Genomic DNA, 27,031 nt, shown 5'->3' on the forward strand with positions numbered 1-27,031 from the left:
ACAGTGGCTCTGGGGAAAACTATCAAATGGGGATTAAAAAAAAAAAAACTTTCACATTTTACAGTAATGATATTAGAAACACAACCTGTTATTATAGGGATAATATATATATAGGAAAATATTTTAAATGGTAATCAAAGTGTCTTCAATATGCTTGCTATAAATTTCCTACAAACTTCTTCCCCACTACACACACACACACACACACATAAACACACACACACACACACACACACCCCACCCCAAACTCCTCTTCCTGAGCAATAGTTTCCCTGACAGCTTCTCTGCCAAGCGTGCTACTACTTGGAGTACAAAAGCAGCTCCCCGGGACTTCCCTGGTGGCACAGTGGTTAAGAATCCACCTGCCAATGCAAGGGACATGGGTTCGAGCCCTGGCCCGGGAAGATCCCACATGCCTCGGAGCAACTAAGCCCGTGCACCACAACTACTGAGCCTGTGCTCTAGAGCCTGCGAGCCACAACTACTGAGCCCACATGCTGCAACTACTGAAGCCCACGTGCCGAGAGCCCGTGCTCCGCAACAAGAGAAGCCACAACAGTGAGAAGTCCGCGCACCGCAACGAGGAATAGCCCCCGCTCACCGCAACTAGAGAAAGCCCGCGCAAAGCAATGAAGACCCAACGCAGCCAAAAATCAATAAATAAAATTAAAAAGAATAAACTTTGTCCTTATTTAAAAAACAAAAGCAGCTCCCTACCTATAAGTTCATGCCCAGAACCCAGCAGTGACTCAGGCCCTAGAAGCCTGTTTTCACATCTTTCAATGAAATGTTTGGACATTTATGTGTACTTTTAAATATCACAAGTTGTGTTTCCAATAAAAAAATATGCACATAATTTAAAACCACTGAAATTCAGTATATTAACTCTGGTTATTACAAGTAACAGAGCCAATACACATGTTAGTTTAATACTGAGTGTTTGAAGAAAGAAGATTTTTTAAAGAGATAAGACTGTCTAGAAATACAAGAACTGCAGGGTATCTCTGCTCTAAAGGATACAGAGACAAAGGTAATAAATGGTGGAGGAACATAAGGTGATCCCAACCAATTTAATTTAAATAAAATACAACAAAAAATAATGTAAATTCATCTTATATCCTTGAACCAGCCAGAGACTGAAAACTTATTTCATCAGCAGCAAAAACCCTGTCATACATTCCTTGAATTATTTTTACCATGATTTTATTATATTTCTATATAAAGCTATGCCACATTATATGGGGTCAATTTTAACCAAGCCACTTTATACATAAAATATGCCTATCTGAAATAAGTCACATGTTACTACTCAATTTTACTCATTAACATTAAAGCATCAAACACCACTGCATAGCCACTAACATCAGTTAATCATATACCAAACAATCAAATATCCGCAGATATTAGATCATGAACCCTAAAGGAGAGAAGCCAGCAGGACCACGGAAAATGAAAAAAAGGAGAAAAAAAGTAGGAGACAATTGGTACATGCATAGGGTATTTTTAACTCTTGATTTAATGAACCATTTGATGACTAAAAACAAATGATCTTGTGTCTTGTGTCTAGGGAAGAATCTTGCAAAAAGCAGGAATCTGGAAAGTAGGAAGTTGCTGAGAACCTTCAGATAAAGGAAAGCAGAACTGTGTGTGTCTTGAAAATCAGGTGACGGGAAGAAATGGTCCCAAACCCTCATCAGGGAAACTGTGTGACCCTAACAACAGATGAGGAGAGAGTAGGTATGACAAAGGGTAAAACATGAATAGGTGCACTAACTAGGGGAAGAGAGGTCACAAGTTTCCTTTGGCATGGGGGAAAATTCATGACCTGGTGCAAAAAGACTCCAAATCACCTAAGCCACCTTATCTAAGCCAGTTTAAAAAAGGAAACAAGATTAAACAAAGGACACAGTGTGAAGTATTCCGATGCGGCAACTAATAATACCTTGCCTACCAACCTTTTGAAAACACGTTGAACAAGGAGACTACTTGCTAAAAGCGAAAAGATTTCAGAGTAAGACAGAAGGAAGAGACAGTTCTAAATCACTTTCAAAGTTGTTTATCTTTTTTAAGAGGCAGGATTGCTAGCTAGAGGCAAGATGGAGAGATTTTTAGTTTAAGCCCTCCCGCAAAAAGACAACACCAAGGCCAAGAAAGCCTATTAGCACCCAGCTAGTACGCTCCACTTCCAACCCTAACACAGAACATGAAATCACCACCAAACCTTGGGCACCAGGGTCAAGAAGGATGAGGCTCAAGACATCAATAAAACTGTCTTTAGAACTGCACCAATGCAGAACTTTAGATCTGAGCTGAAGCAGACACTGCCAGTGGCAAGAGAAGAGACAAAGGCCCACATAGATGTAAAATTATTAGAGCCCAACAGGAAGCTGGCCAGACAGGTCACTCTTGGTTCCTTTCAGATTAGACCAGATTATATCAGTAGAGCTCATGCTACAGGACTAGCAGAGTGCCACTTAGAGAAACCTTTCTACATGATGGAGAAAAGCAGAAAAGTCACATTTCCTTTAGTATCTCAACTCCTGCTGTTAAAAGAAAATTATATCGATTCCTACTAAAATTACCCATTTTATTATATATTTAGATTAGAATTAAGTGGAGGAAAGCTAAATATTTTTTACAAGTATAAAAACAGAGTTACTCTCCTGTTTCAAACCCTTCATGAGCACAAACTGCTGAATAACAGACCCTTCATAAGCCCCACCAACCAATCTCTCATCTGCTACCAAACTACTGAAATTTCCCAACACACACCATGTTTCACACTCTCTGTGCTTATCCGTCCCTCTGCCTGGCCTGGGCTTCCCATTTTTCTTTAATAATTATTATATAAGAGCCACTGTTTTCTCCAAGAAACCTTTCTTGAACAGCTAGGTTGAAGTTACTGCCCTTTCTTTCTCCACAAAGGAGAGATCATCAGCACTCAATGAACACATCTGTCTTAGCACCAACCTTCTTACAGTAAAATCAACTATAACTGTACTCTCTTCCTCCAATATATCAGATGGGTAAGGGTGGAACAAGGCTTTTTAAATAGGAACTTCTGTATTTTTTTTATTACATAAGATATGTTCATTATAAACATTCAGAAGGTACAGCTAAACAAAAGAAAAATTGCTGGTAAACTCCCATCCTCCCTGTCTGAGATCACATCTTAATTCATCTTGTATCCCTAACACCCAACACCATTATCACGCACAGGGTAGGTGCTCAATTTATTTTTTTAAGCTAAAGTAGAACCTAATCTCTTGAATAATCATTTTTATTTAATTATGCCAGAAAATATCAAAATCTTACACTTTTCATATTTTAAACATTATATACAAATCCACCTTTTCTGCCCATCCCCCCACCATCCACAAGAAGTACACCTCAGCAATCTTGTGTTTTGTTAGTTGTACTGAACAAAATGCATAAAATAAAACTAAGTATGTTATCTTTGCATGATAATTTCATCATGTAATTAAATGCTATGCTTAGCTTAGTCTATGCCAATAAATTGTAGCAAGCCACATACAATAAATTATCTGATTTTAACAGCATTGCCCTCTGCTGTGTTTCCCCTTACAGTGGTTAGGAATTCTGACTTTATCATCAAAGTTCAGGGGAATTAGGAGTTTCAATGTCAAAATGTTACAAGCTTAAACATACAGTACCTAATGCATGTTTCCCAACACATCTGGCAAACATTTTAATAATGTGTGTAAAATGTCCAGAAACCTTTTTTACTTTACGATCAAAGGCAATCAGATTAGTGGAGCAGATGATATCCACAATGATGAAGTGACAGATATATTCTGTTGTAAATAAAAAACAATTTAAGTTTTTTAGAAGCATTCTCAAAGCAAATGTAAGTGGCCAAAACCCAAAGCAAAACAACAAGGGTTGACAGATAAGGAAAAAGGTTTTACGTATTGTCTGAATGCTACTTTCCATTGCCTATATGAAGAATTTTCTCAATTTTTAAAAGATTCATTTCTATCCTTCAATAAAACAAAATCTTGAAAACTGCCCTTCTTCATAAATTTCCAAACATTACCTGAGAAGCAAAACATTGCAGCTGCAATAGATTACATAAGAAAAAATAAAAGAAAAAGCCAAGTACATACATGTTAAGCTCATTTATTACATAAATGAATAGTAATGTTATTAGATAATGTTATCTAGTGTCTTCCCAAACTTCACTCTCCCAAAAGAGTAGCATTAAAAATCCCATAGCAACACAAGCTTTTTCTGTTTGCTTACTCAATAGAGAACAGCATCACAAGAAAGTCAAGATCCAGGCACCTAGAAGTCATTACGTTACTGACCAGTAACCTGTTAGGAAATCAGCTGGTCCAGGTGAGGCTAGTGACATTTTGGTACAGCAAAGTCACAAGACAGAGCAGGGCTTGCTCCTCAAACTAATGTACGGAGATCTTGTTCAAAATGGAGAGTTTATGTGTAGGGCCAACGCTGGGATGCAAGACTCTGCATGTCTAACAAGCTCCCAGGTGATACCCAGCCTGCTGATCAGAGCAGAGAACCACACTTTCAATGGCAAAGGGAGAGAAATGAGAAGAAAAGTAAATTTGACCTCAAGTAGGAATACACTCAGGGTTAAGTCAACAGTTTGGGTACTTTTTGAAGATAGTCACATCCAAGGGAATGATGATGCTTTTCCTGTTTTCCATCTTCTCTTTTTATCACAAAACCTACTTAAAACAGAAAAATACTGTGTTTTATTTAAAAATCACTCTAATGTATATTTCAATTCTTTGAATATGTAGCTAATAAAACCCATATGTTAGGCTTGTTTTGCTGTTCACAAATTCAACATACTTCCTACCTCTCAATAAAAATATTTATTTGCTATTAGACGAAAATAGCTAAGGGTATCATTCACATTTATTTTGAATGAAAACTTACACTTTACCACTTGATCCATGGGGTTTACTATTATATTTTAATCTGGAAAAAGTACCCACTAATATATCTATGAAACTTTTCTTTTCATATTCCAAAGGTGGCAATGTGGAATTCAAGAGTTCTAAGGAGAAGGTACAAAGCATCAATATGAAATAATCAGCTGATGACATGTTAATATGATTTAGCAGCCTTTTAACATTTAATATAAAGCACTGGTTGATTTATTAAAACCCAAGGATATGTGTCATCTTAATATATCCACTGCAAGACCTACATTCTAATTCAAAAACTGAGAAGAAAATCCAAGGGGTAATTCAAAAAGCTGAAGGATTTGTTCATAATTAATTCTCTAAACAAGCATTTAAAAGGGGAGGAGGGGAATAGAATGAAATGTCAAACATCTAAAACTTAAGAGTATTGCTAGTCTGGTGTGTGCTGGGGAAAGGATGTTTGATTGTTTTTAAAATAAATTATGGTATACAAATATTTACCAGTAAATAGTGGCAGGGAGTCACAGAAAGTGAAGAAAGCTCTTTCATATCTTTGCAAACTTGCACCTCAGCCAAAACAGAGTCACACATAGACTCAACTCATTCCGCCTCTCAGGAAAAAGAATGAGGCACCAAGTTAAATCTAAGGGGGGAAAAATCCTTTGCTTTCATTTCCACATTAAAACAGATAAAATTATATGGAATGCATGAATGCAACACAGGCTAAATCAGAAGTTTGCATAAAACTTAGGTATCATGTTGTACAACTACATTTTCATTTTCTAATCAAAGAGGAAACGTTTCCTTAGCTTTAAATGCCCCAGACTGCCTTTATAATTTAACAAACAAAACCCTAAAAATCAAACAGGTTATACTGCTGAAACTAAGTCTAATAAAACGCTGCTTGTATACTCTTAAGTCTCCAGCCTTTAATCATGTTGCCCCCTGGACCTGAGATATATTCCATCCCAATTCTACACATTCAAACCTTACTCATCCTCCAAAATACCTCCTCCACTAGAAGTAGTATTACCACCCTCTGATTTCATGTAGCATTTTATCTTCATTCCTTTAAGGCATGTATCACTTTCTATCACCACACAATCTCCAAACATGTCTTAGCTCCTACGTAGTGGGCACCACAAGAGCAACAGGCACACCTTGGTAGCTCTTACACTAACTAGGACTTACGAGTAATAGGTATTAGTTGAATTCCAGTAACTTCCTGGAATACACTGAAGCAGTGGTTCTCAGATCAGCAGCCAAAGCACCATCTGGGAATACTTTTTTAGAAATGCAAAGTCTTGAGCCCCACCCCAGACCCACTGAATCAGAAACTCTGAGGGTGAGGCCCAGCAATCTGTTATTTTAACAAACTGTCCACATGATTCCAATGCGGCTAAATGCGAGAAACACAGGGGCAAAAAGAGTCAGGGTGGTATGGGGGTGAAGAAGCAGTCACAGCTACAACCTCAACTGTCAGGTACTGCTTGCTATTCAGAACAGAGGAGGTGGAAACAGGTGCTGGCCTTGAAGTCACCTCCTATTAAATACACCTATACTAATGCTCTTAGAGTGAAGGATCTTTTAAAATCATCCTCTCTTTCCTTCTATACATTGATATTTCCATACAGATATGACTAAAAAGAAGGTTGTTTAGTTTACTGATACATACATGCCTGAGAAATACAGATCAGCCTGAACAAATGAATCTTTTTGAAGGCATAAAGGCTTATCCAGTGATGTTTAACAATTAGGCTACACAGAAGAAGCCATTCTCTCAAAGTATAAAGCAGGTTTTACCAGGTACTTAGTACCACAGCCAGTCAGTCTAGTTACAATGATTTTTCACTATTACAGAAGGCACACCCTCAAACTTCAGCTTTATTTACCTGCATGTGGGCTGCATTACAAAAAGAAAAGGAGGGACTTCCCTGGGGGCACAGTGGTTAAGAATCAGCCTGCCAATGCAGGCGACATGGGTTCGAGCCCTGGTCCAGGAAGATCCCACATGCCTCGGAGCAACTAAGCCCGTGTGCCACAACTACTGAGCCTGCACTCTAGAGCCAGTGAGCCACAACTACTGAGCCCGTGCGTCTAGAGCCCGAGCTCCACAACAAGAGAAGCCACTGCAGTGAGAAGCCCGCATAGCACAAAGAGTAGCCCCTGCTCACTGCAACTAGAGAAAGCCTGCATGCAGCAACAAAGACCCAACGCAGCCATAAATAAATAAATAAATATAGAGAGAAAAGGAAAATTATTTCTCCCACTCGACCAAACATATTGCAATTAAACATCTAAGCAATATAAGCTGCCATAATCCAAACAGAAACAACTTTGAATATCTGATTCACAAAGCCAGAGATCAGTCACTAGGAATTGATCAGGAACACTGAGTTTATTCTTAAATAATTTAAATAAAAGCCAGAAAAAAAGTAAATCTCTCGAAGAAGCCAATAGTTTCTATACTGTATTATCATAAACAGACCAGCTCACTGTGCACAATCTTAAATTCACCCTACAGGGTGAATATCAGCTCTCACAGCCTGAGACGTCATGCAAGGCTGTGTTCCCATATACAGGTGATATAAAGCAGTGGTTCTCAAAGTGTGGTCCCAAGATCAACACAGCAGCAGCATCTGGGAACCTGTTAGAAATACAAATTTTCAGACCCTACCCCAAACCTTCTGAATCAAACACTTGGAGATGAAGCCCCAGAAATCTGTTTTAACAAACCTTCCAGGTTATTCTAATGAACCACTAATGTGTGAGAGCCACTGATTCTCTAGAGAGAATCTCGACCTCCAAAGGGAGCTACAGTTCTGAACTATCTGGGATCGTCAGTAATTTTTTTTCAAAATCTGAGAGCAATGCTATTCTCATTGGCACAAGCAATGGCAGCTGGAAGTCCTACTGTTACAGTTATAAGCCCCTTTTATTTCAAAGTAAATTCAAAGGTATTGATTTTAAACAATGAATAGGACTCTCTGGATATTACAATTATTCCATTCTAGTCCATTATGTTCTCACTTCTATGTTAGGACCCAATGGTCACCACAAAAGAAGCCCAGTGAAAGTCCTGCAACATCAGTGATATTAGACAGCACAAAAGTGTACACATGCGCAAGAAGGGAGGAGGGAGAAAGAGAAAAAGAAATAAGAGAACAAATGGGGAAAAAATCAAGACCAAAAACCAAAGTTGCAAGAGGGTACTCTCATCCTAAGATGTAACTCTGACTCATTTATAGTCAACAAAAATGACTCATTTTGGGTGCCTATGTTCTCTTCTCTCCATCAAACATTATAATTTTATAATTAAAAACTTACAGGGGGCAGGCTATGGAGATAAATAAAAGAGCAGATTACACCATACTCCTAATAAACTTATAGACAATTCTAGACTGAAATGTTTTTGCATTCTTGGCATCCTGACTTTAAAATTCAAGAGAAAAGGAATAGGAAAGTCTGTATCCAACCAAACTATGCTCCACAATAGAACAGCAACACAAAGCCACAGTTATGTACCGATGTTATACAGCTCTGAAACCAGCAACAACTAATTCATTCTGGAAACACTGATGGAAATCACATTTTTCTCATAAGATACAGTCTTCTTCAAATTTCATTTCTATGTTTGATTTTCCTTTATCCTTGTTTCAGAACCCCAAAACTTACTAACAGATGTTCTTCATTGAAAACTATAGATAATAATTATTTGCGGGACTTCCCTGGTGGTGCAGTGGTTAAGAATCCGCCTGCCAATGCAGGGGACATGGGTTCGAGCCCTGGTCCAGGAAGATCCCACATGCCGCAGAGCAACTAAGCCCGTGCACCACAACTACTGAGTCTGTGCTCTAGAGCCCGTGGGCCACAACTACTGAGACCACGGGCCACAACTACTGAAGTCCGTGCTCCTAGAGCCCATGCTCCGCAACAAGAGAAGCCACCACAATGAGAAGCCCGCGCACTGCAATGAAGAGTAGCCCCCACTTGCCACAACTAGAGAAAGTCCGTGCACAGCAATGAAGACCCAACACAGCCAACAACAAATAAATAAATAAATAGAAAAAAGAGTGATGGGAAGTCTTTGAAGGGTTTAAAAAAAATAAAATAAAATAATTATTTGCAATATACATAGCTTTGCAATTTGAGTTACCCAGATATTCATACTGCTTTGGAAGAGATTGTTTTCCTGACCCTTACATAGGACTTTAAGTGGAAAACTGCTTGTGGGTTGATGTAGAAATGTGAGATGATGATGGGTAAAAAACCCAAGTGTACTTAAGTCAAAAGTACAATGAGAGTCATAGTACACGTTGGACAATTTGGGTACACTAGGAAGAGATAGAGAGGGTGACACATATGGACTGAAAAATGTAATTCTTTTAATACCATTTTAACTAAATTATATTACTTCAAATTTTGTCCAAATGGCTTGTATAAGAAAGAAAAATCTCTCAATAAGATAGGTCACAAAAAAAGTTTGAGTTAAGATTTATGTACCTGAACCAGAAAAACAATACATGTGTAAAGAATTTGTGTCCTTTAAGAAGCATTTACAAAAACATTTTCTGGAGTTGAGGTAAACCCTCATCACCATAGTGACTTTCTTAAATTCCCTGGTTGAGAGAAAACATTCGAGTTTTCCTGTCTATTTTCTGTTGGTTAATGTAGGAAACATATTCTTAAAGACACAGGCATAGTGCTTGATGAAAAAGTACTGAACTAAGACTAGAATGGTGAAACCTATAAAGAAGCTCAACAAACTCTTAGTACAAATATAAAGACAGAACCATACCTAGACACATCAGAGTACAATTAACAAAAGCAGTATAAGAGAAAATAATAAATCACATAAAGGGGAACAAGAATACAAATAACAGATTATTTCTCATCAGAAATGATAGAAACCAGAAGACTATGCAATGACATATTCCAAAATTTGGAAAGGAAAATACCAAAGAATTTTATATCCAGCAAAATTATTCTTGAAAAATTAAAGCAAAGAAAAGGTATTTCCAGACAAAAAAAAAAAAGCTGAGAATTTGTTGCTAGCAAACCTGAGACACAAAAATACTAAAGAAACTTCTTCAGCCTGAGAGAAATTACACCAGATGGTAACTGGAATTCCAAACCCTCCACTGGGCACTCTGGAAATCCAGTTCTATAAACAAAGAAACCTGTATTTTCCTGTATCTTTACACTCTTCACTGAAATTTCACTACATCTCCTAATCATTAAAGAGACTTTCAGTTAATTTCTTCTATTAATTTCTTTAAACGTGACTGTTTAAAGCAAAAATTACAACACAATTTTGTTGAGTTTATAATGTATACAGATTTAATATATATGACAATAATAAATCAAAGTGTGTGGAGGTTGGGGGCACAGAGTTATACTGTATACAAAGGGCTAATTTTGCCATAAGAAAGTCAGCATTGTTTAGACGAACCAAGATGGCAGAGTAGAAGGACGTGCTCTCACTGCCTCTTGTGACAACAGCAGAATCACAAATAGCTGCTGGACAATCATCGACAGGAAGACACTGGAACTCAACAAAAAAGATACCCCACATCCAAAGACAAAGGAGAAGCCACAGTGAGACGGCAGAAGGGGCGTAATCACAGCAAAATCAAATCCCGTAACTGGTGGGTGGGTGACTCACAGACTGGAGAACACTTATACCACAGAAGTCCACCCACTGGAGTGAAGGTTCTGAGCCCCGCGTCAGGCTTCCCAACCTGCGGGTCTGGCAACAGGAGGAGGAATTCCTAGAGAATCAGACTTTGAAGGCTACTGGGATTTGACTGCAGGACTTTGACAGAACTGGGGGAAACAGAGACTCCACTCTTGGAGGGCACGCACAAAGTGGTATGTGCATCAGGACACAGGGGAAGGAGCAGTGACTCCAAGGGAGACTGAACCAGACCTTCCTGCTAGTGTTGGAGGGTCTCCTGCGGAGGCGGGGGGGGGGTGGCTGTGGTTCACCATGGGGACAAGGACACTGGCAGCAGAAGTTCTCCTTGGCGTGAGCCCTCCCAGGGTCCGCCATTAGCCCCACCAAAGACCCAAGGTAGGCTCCAGTGTTGGGGTGTCTCAGGCCAAACAACCAACAGGGAGGGAACCCAGCCCCACCCATCAGCAGTCAAGCAGATTAAAGTTTTACTGAGCTCTGCCCACCAGAGCAACAGTCAGCTCTACCCAGCACCAGTCCCTCCCATCAGGAGACTTGCACAAGCCTCTTAGATAGCCTCCTCCACCACAGGGCAGACAGCAGAAGCAAGAAGAACTACAATCCTGCAGCCTGTGGAACAAAAACCACATTCACAGAAAGATAGACAAGATGAAAAGGCAGAGGGCTACGTACCAGATGAAGGAACAAGATAAAACCCCAGAAAAACAACTAAATGAAGTGGAGGTAAGCAACCTTCCAGAAAAAGAATTCAGAATAATGATAGCGAAGATGATCCAGGACCTCGGAAAAAGAATGGAGGCAAAGATCGAGAAGATGCAAGAAATGTTCAACAAAGACCTAGAAGAATTAAAGAACAAATAAACAGAGATGAACAATACAATAACTGAAATGAAAACTACACTAGAAGGAATCAGTAGCAGAATAACTGAGGCAGAAGAACGGATAAGTGACCTGGAAGACAGAATGGTGGAATTCACTGCTGTGGAACAGAATAAAGAAAAAAGAATGAAAAGAAATGAAGGCAGCCTAACAGACTTCTGGGACACATTAAACACAACAACATTCACATTATAGGGGACCCAGAAGGAGAAGAGAGAGAGAAAGGACCAGAGAAAATATGTGAAGAGATTATAGTCGAAAACTTCCCCAACATGGGAAAGGAAATAGCCACCCAGGTCCAGGAGGCGCAGAGAGTCCCATACAGGAAAACCCAAGAAGAAACACTCCGAGACACATAGTAATCAAATTGGCAAAAATTAAAGACACAGAAACATTATTAAAAGCAGTAAGGGAAAAATGGCAAATAATATACAAGGGAACTCCCATAAGACTAACAGCTGATTTCTCAGCAGAAAGTCTACAAGCCAGAAGGGAGTGGCATGATATACTTAAAGTGATGAAAGGGAAGAAATTACAACCAAGATTACTCTACCAGGCAAGGATCTCATTCAGATTCAATGGAGAAATCCAAAGCTTTACAGACAAGCAAAAGCTAAGAGAATTCAGCACCACCAAACCAGCTCTACAACAAATGCTAAAGGAATTTCTCTAAGTGGGAAACACAAGAGAAGAAAAGGACCTACGAAAACAAACTCAAAACATTAAGAAAATTGTCATAGGAACATACATATGGATAATTACCCTAAATGTGAATGGATTAAATTTTCCAACCAAAAGACACAGGCTTGCTGAATAGATACAAAAACAAGACCCATATATATGCTGTCTGCAACAGACCCACTTCACAACAAGGGGACTGAAAGTGAGGGGATGGAAAAAGATATTCCATGCAAATGGAAATCAAAAGAAAGCTGGAGTAGCAATTCTCATAACAGACAAAATAGACTTTAAAACAAAGACTATTACAAGAGACAAAGAAGGACACTACATAATGATCAAGGGATCGATCCAAGAAGAAGATATAACAATTGTAAATATTTATGCACCCAACATAGGAGTACCTCAATACATAAGGCAAATACTAACAGCCATAAAAGGGGAAATCGACAATAACACATTCATAGTAGGGGACTTTAACACCCCACTTGCACCAATGGACACATCATCCAAAATGAAAATAAATAAGGAAACACAAGCTTTAAATGATACATTAAACAAGATGGACTTAATTGATATTTATAGGACATTCCATCCAAAAACAACAGAATACACATTTATCTCAAGTGCTCATGGAACATTCTCCAGGATAGATCATATCTTGGGTCACAAATCAAGCCTTGGTAAATTTAAGAAAATTGAAATTGTATCAACTATCTTTTCCGACCACAACGCTATGAGACTAGATATCAATTACAGGAAAAGATCTGTAAAAAATACAAACACATGGAGGCTAAACAATACAATACTTAATAACGAAGTGATCACTGAAGAAATCAAAAAGGAATCAAAAAACACCTAGAATCAAATGACAGTGGAGACACGACAACCCAAAATCTATGGGATGCAGCAAAAGCAGTTCTAAGAGGGAAGTTTACAGCAATACAATCCTACCTTAAGAAAAGGAAACATCTCGAATAAACAACCTAACCTTGCACCTAAAGCAATTAGAGAAAGAACAAAAAAAACCCCAAAGTTAGCAGAAGGAAAGAAATCATAAAGATCAGATCAGAAATAAATGAAAAAGAAATGAAGGAAACGATAGCAAACATCAATAAAACTAAAAGCTGGTTCTTTGAGAAGATAAACAAAATGGATAAACCATTAGCCAGACTCATCAAGAAAAAGAGGGAGAAGACTCAAATCAATAGAATTAGAAATGAAAAAGGAGAAGTAACAACAGACACTGCACAAGTACAAAGGATCATGAGAGATTACTACAAGCAACTCTATGCCAATAAAATGGACAACCTGGAAGAAATGGACAAATTCTTAGAAATGCACAACCTGCCAAGACTGAATCAGGAAGAAATAGAAAATATGAACAGACCAATCACAAGCACTGAAATTGAAACGGTGATTAAAAATCTTCCAACAAACAAAAGCCCAGGACCAGATGACTTCACAGGCGAATTCTATCAAACATTTAGAGAAGAGCTAACACTTATCCTTCTCAAACTCTTCCAAAATATAGCAGAGGAAAGAACACTCCCAAACTCATTCTATGAGGCCACCATCACCCTGATACCAAAACCAGACAAGGATATCACAAAGAAAGAAAACTACAGGCCAATATCACTGATGAACATAGAGGAAAAAAATCCTCAACAAAATACTAGCAAACAGAATCCAACAGCACATTAAACGGGTCATACACCATGATCAAGTGGGGTTTATTCCAGGAATGCAAGGATTCTTCAATAACGCAAATCAATCAACGTTGATACACCATATGTACAAATTGAAGGAGAAAAACCATATGATCATCTCAATAGATGCAGAGAAAGCTTTCGACAAAATTCAACACCCATTTACGATTAAAACCCTGCAGAAAGTAGGCACAGTGGGAACTTTCCTCAACATAATAAAAGCCATATATGACAAACCCACAGCCAACATCATCCTCAATGGTGAAAATCTGAAACCATTTCCACTAAGATCAGGAAAAAGACAAGGTTGCCCACTCTCACCACTATTATTCAACATAGTTTTGGAAGTTTTAGCCACAGCAATCACAGAAGAAAAGGAAATAAAAGGAATCCAAATCGGAAAAGAAGAAGTAAAGCTGTCACTGTTTGCAGATGACATGATACTATACATAGAGAATCCTAAAGATGGTACCAGAAAACTACTAGAGCTAAACAATGAATTTGGTAAAGTAGCAGGATACAAAATTAATGCACAGAAATTTCTGGCATTCCTATACACTAATGATGAAATATCTGAAAGTGAAATCAAGAAAACACTCCCACCACTGCAACAAAAAGAATAAAATATCTAGGAATAAACCTATGCAAGGAGACAAAAGACCTATATGCAGAAAATTATAAGACACTGATGAAAGAAATTAAAGATGATACAAATAGATGGAGAGATATACCATGTTCTTGGATTGGAAGAATCAACATTGTAAAAATGACTCTACTACCCAAAGCAATCTACAGATTCAATGCAATCCCGATCAACATACCACTGGCATTTTTCACTGAACTAGAACAAAAAATTTCACAATTTGTATGGAAACACAAAAGACCCCGAATAGCCAAAGCAATCTTGGGAACGAAAAATGGAGCTGGAGGAATCAGGCACCCTGACTTCAGACTATACTACAAAGCTATAGTAATCAAGACAGTATGGTACTGGCACAAAAACAGAAAGATCAATGGAATAGGATAGAAAGCCCAGAGATAAACCCATGCACATATGGTCACCTTATCTTTGATAAAGGTGGTAGGAATGTACAGTGGAGAAAGGACAGCCTCTTCAATAAGTGGTGCTGGGAAAACTGGACAGGTACATGTAAAAGTATGAGACTGGAACACTCCCTAACACCATACACAAAAATAAGCTCAAAATGGATTAAAGACCTAAACATAAGGCCAGAAACTATCAAACTCTTAGAGGAAAACATGGGCAGGACACTCTCTGACATAAATCACAGCAAGATCCTTTTTGACCCACCTCCTAGAGAAATGGAAATAAAAACAAAAATAAACAAATGGGACCTAATGAAACTTCAAAGCTTTTGCACAGCAAAGGAAACCATAAACAAGACCAAAAGACAACCCTCAGAATGGAAGAAAATATTTGCAAATGAAGCAACTGACAAAGGATTAATCTCCGAAATTTATAAGCAGCTCATGCAGCTCAATAACAAAAAAACAAACAACCCAATCCAAAAATGGGCAGAAGACCTAAATAGACATTTCTCCAAATAAGATATACAGACTGCCAACAAACACATGAAAGAATGCTCAACATCATTAATCATTAGGGAAATGCAAATCAAAACTACAATGAGATATCATCTCACACCACTTAGAATGGCCATCATCAAAAAATCTAGAAATAATAAATGCTGGAGAGGGTGTGGACAAAAGGTAACAGTCCTGCACTGCTGGTGGGAATGTGAATTGGTACAGCCACTATGGAGAACAGTATGGAGGTTCCTTAAAAAACTACAAATAGAACTACCATATGACCCAGCAATCCCACTACTGGGCATATACCCTGAGAAAACCACTACTGGGCATATACCCTGAGAAAACCATAATTCAAAAAGAGTCATGTACCAAAATGTTCATTGCAGCTCTATTTACAATAGCCAGGAGATGGAAACAACCTAAGTGTCCATCATCGGATGAATGGATAAAGAAGATGTGGCACATATATACAATGGAATATTACTCAGCCATAAAAAAAAAAACGAAATTGAGCTATTTGTTATGAGGTGGATAGACCTAGAGTCTGTCATACAGAGTGAAGTAAGTCAGAAAGAGAGAGACAAATACCGTACGCTAACACATATATTTGGAATTTAAGAAAAAAAAATGTCATGAAGAACGTAGGGGTAAGACAGGAATAAAGACACAGACCTACTAGAGAATGGACTTGAGGATATGGGGAGGGGGAAGGGTAAGCTGTGACAAAGCAAGAGAGAGTCATGGACATATATACACTACCAAATGTAAAGTAGATAGCTAGTGGGAAGCAGCGGCATAGCACAGGGAGATCAGCTCGGTGCTTTGTGACCGCCTGGAGGGGTGGGATAGGGAGGGTGGGAGGGAGGGAGACGGAAGAGGGAAGAGATATGGGAACATATGTATATGTATAACTGATTCACTTTGTTATAAAGCAGAAATTAACACACCATTGTAAAGCAATTATACTCCAATAAAGATGTAAAAAAAAAAAAAAAGAAAGCTGGAGTAGCAATACTCCTATCAGATAAAATAGACTTTAAAATAAAGAATGTTACAAGAGACAAGGAAGGACACTACATAATGATCAAGGGATCAATCCAAGAAGAAGATATACCAATTATAAATATACATGCACCCAACTTAGGAGCACCTCAATACATAAGGCAACTGCTAACAGCTATAAAAGAGGAAAACGACACTAACACAATAATAGTGGGGGACTTTAACAACCCACTTACACCGATGGACAGATCATTCAAAATGAAAATAAATAAGGAAACAGAAGCTTCAAATGACACAATAGACCAGATAGATTTAACTGACATTTATAGGACATTCCATCCAAAAACAGCAGATTACACTTTCTTCTCAAGTGCACATGGAACATTCTGCAGGACAGATCACATCTTGGGTCACAAATCAAGCCTCAGTAAATTTAAGAAAACTGAAATCATATCAAGCATCTTTTCTGACCACAACGCTATGAGATTAGAAATGAATTACACGGAAAAAAACGTAAAAAACACAACATGTGGAGGCTAACCAATACGTTACTAAATATTCAAGAGATCACTGAAGAAATCAAGGAGGAAATCAAACAATACCTAGAGACAAATGACAATGAAAACACGACAATCCAAAACCTATGGGATGCAACAAAAGCAGTTCTAAGAGGGAACTTGATAGCTGTACAAGCCTACCTCAAGAAACAAGAAAAATCTCAAATAAACAATCTAACCTTACACCTAAAGGAACTAGAGAGAAGAACAAACAAAACCCAAAGTTAGAAGAAAGAAAGAAAGAAAGAAAGAAAGATTAGAGCAGAAATAAATGAAATAGAAACAAAGAACACAATAGCAGAGATCAATAAAACTAAAAGTTGCTTCTTTGAGAAGATAAACAAAATTGATAAACTATTAGCCAGACTCATCAAGAAAAAGATGGAGGGGACTCAAATCAATAAATTTAGAAATGAAAAAGGAGAAGTTAAAACAGACACCACAGAAATAAAAAGCATCCTAAGAGACTACTACAAGCAGCTCTATGCCAATAAAATGGACAACCTGGAAGAAATGGATGAATTCTTAGAAAGGTATAACCTTCCAAGACTGAACCAGGAAAAAAGAGAAAATATGAACAAACCAATCACAAGTAATGAAATTGAAACTGTGATTAAAAATCTTCCAACAAACAAAAATCCAGGACCAGATGGCTTCACAGGTGAATTCTATCAAACATTCAGAGAAGAGCTAACACCCATCCTTCTCAAACTCTTGCAAAAATTTGCAGAGAAGGAACATTCCCAAACTCATTCTTAAGGCCACATCACCCTGATACTAAAACCAAAGATACTACAAAAAAAGAAAATTACAGGACAATATCACTGATGAATATAGATGCAAAAATCCTCAACAAAATACTAGCAAACAGAATCCAACAACACATTAAATGGATCACACACCATGATCAAGTGGGATTTATCCCAGGGATGCAAGGATTCTTCAATATATGCAAATCAATCAATGTGATACACCATATTAACAAACTGAAGAATAAAAACCATATGATCATCTCAATACATGCAGAAAAAGCTTTTGACAAAATTCAACACCCATTTATGATAAAAACTCTCCAGAAGTGGGCAAAGAGGGAACCTACCTCAACATAATAAAGGCCATATTCGACAAACCCACAGCAAACATCATTCTCCATGGAGAAAAACTGAAAGCATTTCCTCTAAGATCAGGAACAAGACAAGGATGTCCACTCTCACCACTATTATTCAACATAGTTTTTGAAGTCCTAGCCATGGCAATCAGATAAGAAAAGGAAATAAAAGGAATACAAATTGGAAAAGAAGAAGTAAAACTGTCACTGTTTGCAGATGACATGATACTATACATAGAGAATCCTAAAGATGCCACCAAAAAACTACTAATCAATGAATTTGGTAAAGTTGCAGGATACAAAATTAATGCACAGAAATCTCTTGCATGCCTATACACTAATGATGAAAAATCTGAAAGAGAAATTAAGGAAACACTCCCATTTACCATTGCAACAAAAAGAATAAAACACCTAGGGATAAACCTACCTAGGGAGACAAAAGACCTGTATGCAGAAAACTATAAGACACTGATGAAAGAAATTAAAGATGATACCAACAGATGGAGAGATATACCATGTTCTTGGATTAGAAGAATCAATATTGTGAAAATGACTATACTACCCAAAGCAATCTACAGATTCAATGCTATCCCTATCAAATAACCAATGGCATTTTTTAGGAAACTAGAACAAAAAATCTTAAAATTTGTATGGAGACATAAAAGACCCTGAACAGCCAAAGCAGTCTTGAGGGAAAAAAACAGAGCTGGAAGAATTAGACTCCCTGACTTGAGACTATACTATAAAGCTACAGTAGTCAGGACAATATGGTAGTGGCACAAAAACAGAAACATAGATCAACGGAAGAAAATAGAAAGCCCAGAGATCAACCCACACACCTATGGTCAACTAATCTATATGACAAAGGAGGCAAGGATATACAATGGAGAAAAGACAGTCTCTTCAATAAGTGGTGCTGGGAAAACTGGACAGCTACATGTAGAAGAATGAAATTAGAACATTCTCTAACACCATACACAAAAATAAACTCAAAATGGATTCGGGATGTAAATGTAAGACCAGACACTATAAAACTCTTAGAGGAAAACATAGGAAGAACACTCTTTGACATAAATCACAGCAAGATCTTTTTTGATCCACCTCCTAGAGTAATGGAAATAAAAACAAAAATAAACAAATGGGACCTAATGAAAGTTAAAAGCTTTTGCACAGCAAAGGAAACTGTAAACAAGACGAAAAGACAACCCTCAGAATGGGAGAAAATATTTGCAAACAAATCAAAGACAAAAGATTAATCTGCAAAATATATGAACAGGTCATGCAGCTCAATATTAAAGAAATAAACAACCCAATCCAAAAATTGGGAGAAGACCTAAATAGACATTTCTCCAAAGAAGAGATACAGATGGCCAAGAAGCACATGAAAAGCTGCTCAACATCACTAATTATTAGAGAAATGCAAATCAAGACTACAATGAGGTATCACCTCACACCAGTTAGAATGGGCATCATCAGAAAACCTACAAACAACAAATGCTGGAGAGGGTGTGGAGAAAAGGGAACCCTCTTACACTGTTGGTGGGAATGTAAATTGATACAGCCACTATGGAGAACACTATGGAGGTTCCTTAAAAAACTAAAAATAGAATTACCATATGATCCAGCAATTCCACTACTGGGCATGTACCCAGAGAAAACCATAATTCAAAAAGACACATGCACCCCAATGTTCACTGCAGCACTATTTACAATAGCCAGGTCATGGAAGCAACCTAAATGCCCATCGACAGATGAATGGATAAAGAAGTTGTGGTACATGTATACAATGGAACATTACTCAGCCATAAAAAGGAACGAAATTGAGTCATTTGTTGAGATGTGGATGGATCTAGAGACTGTCATACAGAGTGAAGTAAGTCAGAAAGAGAAAAACAAATATCGTACATTAACGCATTTATGTGGAACCTAGAAAAATGGTATAGATGAACCGGTGTGCAGGGCAGAAGTTGAGACACAGATGTAGAGAACATATGGACATTCTCAAGCGTGTGAACACCAAGGGGGTAAGCCGCGGGGGAGTGGGGATGGTGGTGTGCTGAATTGGGCGATTGGGATTGACATGTATACACTGATGTGTATAAAACTGATGACTAATAAGAACCTGCTGTATAAAAAAATAAAATTTAAAAAATTTTTTAAAAAGCATTAACTTGAAGTAAATTATGACAAAAAGATGTAATCACTACAGAAACACCAAAAAATAACCAAAAAATTAGACTAAATGTCAGAATACTTAAAATTTACACTAAAAAATATTTGTGTAATACAAAAGAAAGCAGTATAAGAAGAATAGAAATCAAGAGATGGAAAAAAAGAAATTACACCTGAAACTAATATGTTAAAATACATTACATGTCAATTATTCCTCAATTTTAAAAAAAAAGATAGCAAGATGAGACAAATAGAAAACAGAGCAAAATGGCAGACCTAAATCCACAATGGATAGTTACATTAAATGTGAATTAATTAAACACTCTAATCAAAAAGCAGGGATTTTTTACACTAGATTAAAAAGGATAAACAAGACCTGACCTACATACTTTAAATATCCAACAAACGCACTTTATATTCCAAGATTCAAATGAACTAAAAGTTTTACTTATGGAAAATATATACTATCCATGCAATAAAACATGAGAGTACGAGAGTGGCTATATATTATTATCAGACAAAACAGACTTAAGGTAAAGGATATTTCTAGAAACAAAGAGAGACAGTTCATATATATACTAATATGTATAAAATGGATAACTAATAAGAACCTGCTGTATAAAAAAATAAATAAAATTCAAAAAAAAGAGAGTCCATACAGAAAAGGGTACCTACAGTTGGAAAAAAGAACATTTAGAAATGTTATACAACAAAGAGCAGAATCACAAAATAAATGAAACAAAAGCTAACAGAAAGGAAAGAACAAAAACAATCAACAGTTATAGAGATTTCAAACTCCTAAGAATAACTGACAAAACATCTCTGTAGAAAATTCATACAGATAATGATTATTTGAATAACACTATCAATCAACTTGACCAAATTTACATCTATAGAACATTCCACCCCCAAAACAGCAGAATACACATTCTCTTCAAATGCACATGGTATATTCTCAAGGACAGATCATATGCTGGGCAATGAAATGAACCTCAATAAATTTAAAAGCATTCTAATCATACAAAGTATGTTCTATGATTACAATGTAATTTAACCACAAATAAATTACAGAAAGATAAATAACCCATAGATCAAAGAGGAAAACACAAGGGAAATTAGAAAATATTTTTAAATGAAAATGAAGATACAATAAATCAAAATTTGTGACATAGCTAATGATCTAGGTTTCTACCTTATGAAACTACAAAAAAGAGCTAATAAAACTGAAAGCATGCAGAAGTAAATAAAATAGCAGAAATAAAGGAAATTGAATACAGAAAAACAATAAAGTCAATGACCCCAAAAGAAACCAATGAAACTAATAAAAAGATTAATAAAATTGAAAGCTTCGTGCCAGACCACTCCAGAAAAAAGAGATTAAGACACAAATTATCAATGGCAGGAATGTAAGAAGGGCTTGCTGTACACTTCTTACAAACAATAAAAGGACAGTAAGGAGACACTGTGAACAACTTGATGTCAATAAATTTGATAATTTAGATAAATAGACAAATCCTTAAAAGGCAAATGACAAAAGCTCATATAAGAAAGAGATAACCAGGACTTCCCTGGTGGCGCAGTGGTTAAGAATCCGCCTGCCAATGCAGGGGATATGGGTTCAAGCCCTGGTCTGGGAAGATCCCACATACCGCAGAGCAACTAAGCCCGTGCGCCACAACTGAGCCTGCGCTCTAGAGCTTGTGAGCCACAACTACTGAGTCCACGTGCCACAACTACTGAAGCCTGTGTGCCTAGAGCTGTGCTCTGCAACAAGAGAAGCCAACACAATGAGAAGCCCGTGCACCACAATGAACAGCAGCCCCCACTCACCGCAACTAGAGAAAGCCTGCACACAGCAACAAACACCCAATGCAGCCAAAACCAAATAAATAAATTTAAAAAAAAAAGAAAGCAATAACCTGATAATCCTACATCCATTTTTTAAAAAAACATTCCTACAAAGAAAACTCCAAGTCTAAATGTATTTAGTGGCAAATTCTATCAAACCTTAATACCAAACACTGATACCAAATCTAGGCAACAACTCTACAAGAAAACTATAGACAAATAACACTCATGAACACAGAAGAAAAAATCATTAACAAAACATTAGCAAATTGAATCCACTTAAGATAAAAAGATTTTATATACCATGACCAAGTAGAGTTTATTCCCAGGAATGAAAAGTTGCTTTAATATTCCAAAATTAAAGGGATACATTGTATTGAGAGAATAAAGAAGGAAAGCAATATGACCTTCTCAACAGCCATAGAAAAAGCATCTGACAAACCACACACTTTCGACAAAAATCTAATAAAGGACATCTACAGAAAACACATAGGTAATATATTTAATGGTGAAACACTGAATGCTTTCTACCTAAGGTCAGGAATAAGACAAGCATTATCTGCTCTCCCCACTTCTTTCAACATTGTATTAGCAGTCTTAGCCAGTATAATATAGCAAGGAAAAGAAATAAAAGGCAATATAGAAGGGAAAAAAAGAAGTATAACTCTCTTTATTCACAGACAGTATGAAGAGGAACAGAGAAAATCTTGAAGAACCTATAAAAGAAGTTACTCCAACTAATAAGTTACATTAACAAGGTTATAGGATAAAAGGCCAAATAAAACCATATAAAAAACCAACTTTTTATTTGTTTGGTTTATTTCTAAACATAACAACTAGAAATCAATTTAAAAATTTTTTTGAAAACACTTTGGTAATAGCATCAAGAAATATTAAAGGGTTTCCCTGGTGGCACAGTGGTTGAGAGTCCGCCTGCCGATGCAGGGGACACGGGTTCGTGCTCCAGTCCAGGAAGATCCCACATGCCACGGAGCGGCTGGGCCCGTGAGCCATGGGGCGCTGAGCCTGCGTGTCCGGAGCCTGTGCTCCGCAACGGGAGAGGCCACAACAGTGAGAGGCCCCGCGTACAGAAAAAAAAAAAAAAGAAATATTAAAAACTCAGTGATATATTTAACAAAATGTGTGCACGACATGGACACCAAAATCTAAAAACTATTGCTAAGAGAAACTAAAGAACATCAAATAAATGGAAAGATATACCATACTCATGGATTAGAGGACTTAATATCAAAATGGCAGTTCTTCACAAACTGATCAACAAATTAGAAGCAATCTCTATCAAAATAAGCTTTCTCTTCTCCAGCCAAGCCACTAATTATCCCTTCCAACCCAACTCCTCCACTGTACATTCTGGAATTCCAATTCTATGGTTAAAATCCTCTGTATTTCCCTGTGTCTTCAAACTCTTCACTGAAACTTCACATCTCCTAGTTATTAAATTAAAAAGCCTTTCCCTAGGACACCCCTTGGCCCTGTATTACTATCAAAGCAGAGAATGAGATATCTACATCCCACACCTTAAGAGTCCAGTGTTGGTCTTGATTATCTTCATCACTCCTCAAAGCCATTTCTGGACCATTCTTTCCCTCTTATAAAAAATGCTTGCTTACCTATGCTCAAATCAACAATACCACCTTCCACTATCTACTTCTCAACCAGTTAGCACTTAAGTCACTTTCCCCCCTTCATTAAGACTTTACACCCATATCAGTCCTCATATCATCACCTCAGAGCTTGCCATTCAACAGCCTGTCTATTCTTTGGCCTTGTTATCAACAGGGAGATTCTATTCCATTGTCAACATTTGTTTAATGTAAGTCTTCCCTGCTAGACTAAGCTCCATGAAGATAGAAACCAGAGCTGTCTTGTTCACTGCTGAATGCCAAACACATAGCATAATGCATACTCTTAAATAAGGTGTTTTTTCATCCCCACTAAATGCAAATACCGATGGGTACTAGCAGGCCTCTGTGACTTACAAAAGAACTAACAAGGACAATAAAGTGTCTGGGAATTATATATTTAAAAAAAATCAGAGGATGTTTTTCTGAGAGAAAGTATTTGTTGGATGAATAAATAGAGGAAAATGGTAACAGCTATCTTAAAATACAAGAATGTCAAACATATAGAAAAGAAAAGATTGACAATTCTGAGACTTGGGATGAGGAATTGGCTCTGCTACTAATTAGTGGCTTTATTTAATGTTATTGGCCCTCTGTCTGCTCATCTATAAATTAAAGGCATTAGACCTTCTGGGTTCCATTCTCTTTCATTCATGTCTAACAGTGCTCCTGATGTAGAAAGTAGCCCAACAAGTGTGTTATAAGAAAGCAACCTGAAGACCTAGAGCTATCAAAATATGAATGAAGTTACCTTACAAAAAAATACTCTAGGAATACTAAGAGATCTAGCAGAGCTTCACACCTGGTTGGACTAGATCAGAAGTAAGCAAACTATAACCCACAGGGCAGCCACTGTTTATGTAATAAATAAACTTTCACTGGGACACAGCTACACCCATTTGTTCACGGACTGTCTGTGACTGCTTTTTCCTGCTACAAAGGCAGAGTTGGATACTAGTCAACATATGGTCCACAAAGCCTAAAATATTTATTATCTGGCACCTTAAGAAAAAGTTTGCTGACCCTGGTCTGTATGATCTAAAAGGTTCATTTTATATTATTATACACTGAAGATGAAAAGAGTTGCATTAAAATGCTCTTAAATGGAGTATAGGGATAAAATAGGAAAAAAGAGTAAGTAGAGAAAATAGATCAAACATGATCTCAGTTCACCTCCTGGTGATTACACTAGCTTCTCTCTGAATTAGTGGATGACTCATCTTCCAATCACTGAAACCTTCTATTCCAAGAATATACAAGATAAAACAAGCATTAAAAATTTAACACGCACCTGCTCTCCTTCACTTTTTGTGCATTCCCTCGACATATGTAGTTTTCAATGTAGCCATCACTGCAGTTGATTTTTGACCAGTCTGGGTCACAAACATCCAAGAAGTGAGGCCGCAGTCTGCCTATCGAATACTTGGCAATATCAGTCAGGGACTGACTAGCAGCTGCACCAAATAAAAATGTTCCAATGGCTTTGTAAATAGTGGCTATGTAGTTATTCCTGATAAAGGAATTCGAGTGCAAGAGGTTAAAGTAAACAGATAGGGTTTCTCCAACAATCATCTGAAAAAAAAAACAGAAAAATAATGTTAAAGCAACAACCAGGCACTTTAAACAAAGTAAAAAATAGAAAAGAAAATGGTAAATCACAATAAAATATTTGTTTTAAAAATACCTCCCCCTTTTTTCCTTTTCAAATGGAGAACAGGATATCTAATTCTAGACCACAAAAAAAGGTGTCAGAGCAATTGATACTTTGCTTACAGAGCAATGGCAAAGCCAAAATAATTTCAAAGTCTACCTTGAAACAATAAAACCTTATTTCTTTACTTGTATTCAAATAAACTAAGCCTTAATAAGTAGACAATGATGTATCATGGAGGATAAAAAACATGGTTTTTCAAAGAATACAAACTTCCCAATTAGAATATCCCTTACATAAGTACTTTTATCTGACAGAGTCTGCATTTGCATCAAACATTCCTTTGAATCAAAAATATTCATCATGTTAAAAAGGGTAAAACAGTCCCACAGAGAGGAAAAAGCCAATATAATAAAAGCAGGGATCAAACACAGAGGCCAAAGGGTACAGAGGGCAGAGATCAGCTGTCAAGGCCTCCCAGTCCTGCCTCTCCCGGAGACATTTAGGGCTGGATTCCTTAACAAGTCTCATTAAAAGACCAAACACACACTTGATGCTCTCCTTCTCCAACACAACATTTCAAGTGATTCCTTCCTCTTTTAATTTTCACTGACTTTTGTAAAAGGGGAGTCAGAGACTTCCCAGATTCTATTAGAGTGTGTGTGTGAGCACGCACCAGTGTAATTAAAGGCATAAAAAGGTTTTCAAATACTTCCCAAGTTCACAGGCCAATATCCTGAGAAATTTGAAAAAATACTGAATGGCAACATTACAAAAAATTAAAATTGCTGATAAAATAAGCCACACTCTAGCTACCTGAGACCAAAACAAACACTTAAAAAAAATTCTGCTTGCTAATTTATGTTGGGGGTGGATATAAATCACAAAGTTTCACTTAAGAATTTCACTGCTTCATCTTAAATTTACATAAACAATTTTACAAAGCATTCAAACACTTCTATTAGTGACGACTAATTATCTTCAGGGTGAGCCTTACCACAGATGAAATAAATGGTTGCCTCCTGAAAAGGATTTCAAGAACCTGATATCAAAAATTTTTTCCTCATCTGGCTCAAAGGCTCCTAGAATTCCATAATTAGAATGTTATAACTTTGACAACTAGACTATGAACTCTACAAAAGCAAGAATGAATTTTTAGTTCAACAGAAAGCTAGTACCACCATAGTGACCTAAAACAGAGCTGGTGGTCAGTAAATTTCAATTCAAGGTGCTGCCTCTTGGGTAAAAGGTAAACACCCTTAATTTAAACAAGTTAAACCCCACAGAAATATATTCCTCATTATAATCCTTAATGTGAATGACTTAATCAAACCTTTGCTGAGAACAGGCCTCACAGGAGAGGAAAACCACACGCACTTCTGGGGATACCATACCTCCCCAACTGTGCTTAGGGTCCTCCCTGGCGATTGCCCTAGAGGCCTTGAATTAAAGTATATTACAGTCTCCTCAGGCTGTTAAGGTGTTCCAGCAACTGCCTTGATAGATTAGCAGCAAGAAAGGATATCTCTAATGTTTTGTTATGGAGTTGATCTTTGATAATTTGAAATATATACCAAATATATTAGTCAACCACAATTTGAGCAGTCAAAACTTCCACT

General features: G+C 37.2%; 1 protein-coding gene across 3 annotated transcripts in view; it reads right to left on the minus strand.

The window, feature by feature from the left end:
* Positions 1-27,031, minus strand: part of PLPP1 (phospholipid phosphatase 1) — a 117,256-nt gene that overhangs the window by 18,938 nt on the left and 71,287 nt on the right. For all 3 annotated transcript variants that reach the window (XM_029216475.1, XM_029216474.1, XM_029216476.1), the window contains exon 3: positions 25,053-25,333. In XM_029216475.1, the coding sequence (XP_029072308.1) occupies positions 25,053-25,333 (281 nt within the window). The remainder of the gene's footprint in view (positions 1-25,052; positions 25,334-27,031) is intronic.

The sequence above is a fragment of the Monodon monoceros genome, unplaced genomic scaffold (assembly GCF_005190385.1).
Source record: "Monodon monoceros isolate NGI ecotype Baffin Bay Population unplaced genomic scaffold, NGI_Narwhal_1 Super_Scaffold_12, whole genome shotgun sequence".
In the NCBI taxonomy this organism is placed as follows: domain Eukaryota; kingdom Metazoa; phylum Chordata; class Mammalia; order Artiodactyla; family Monodontidae; genus Monodon; species Monodon monoceros.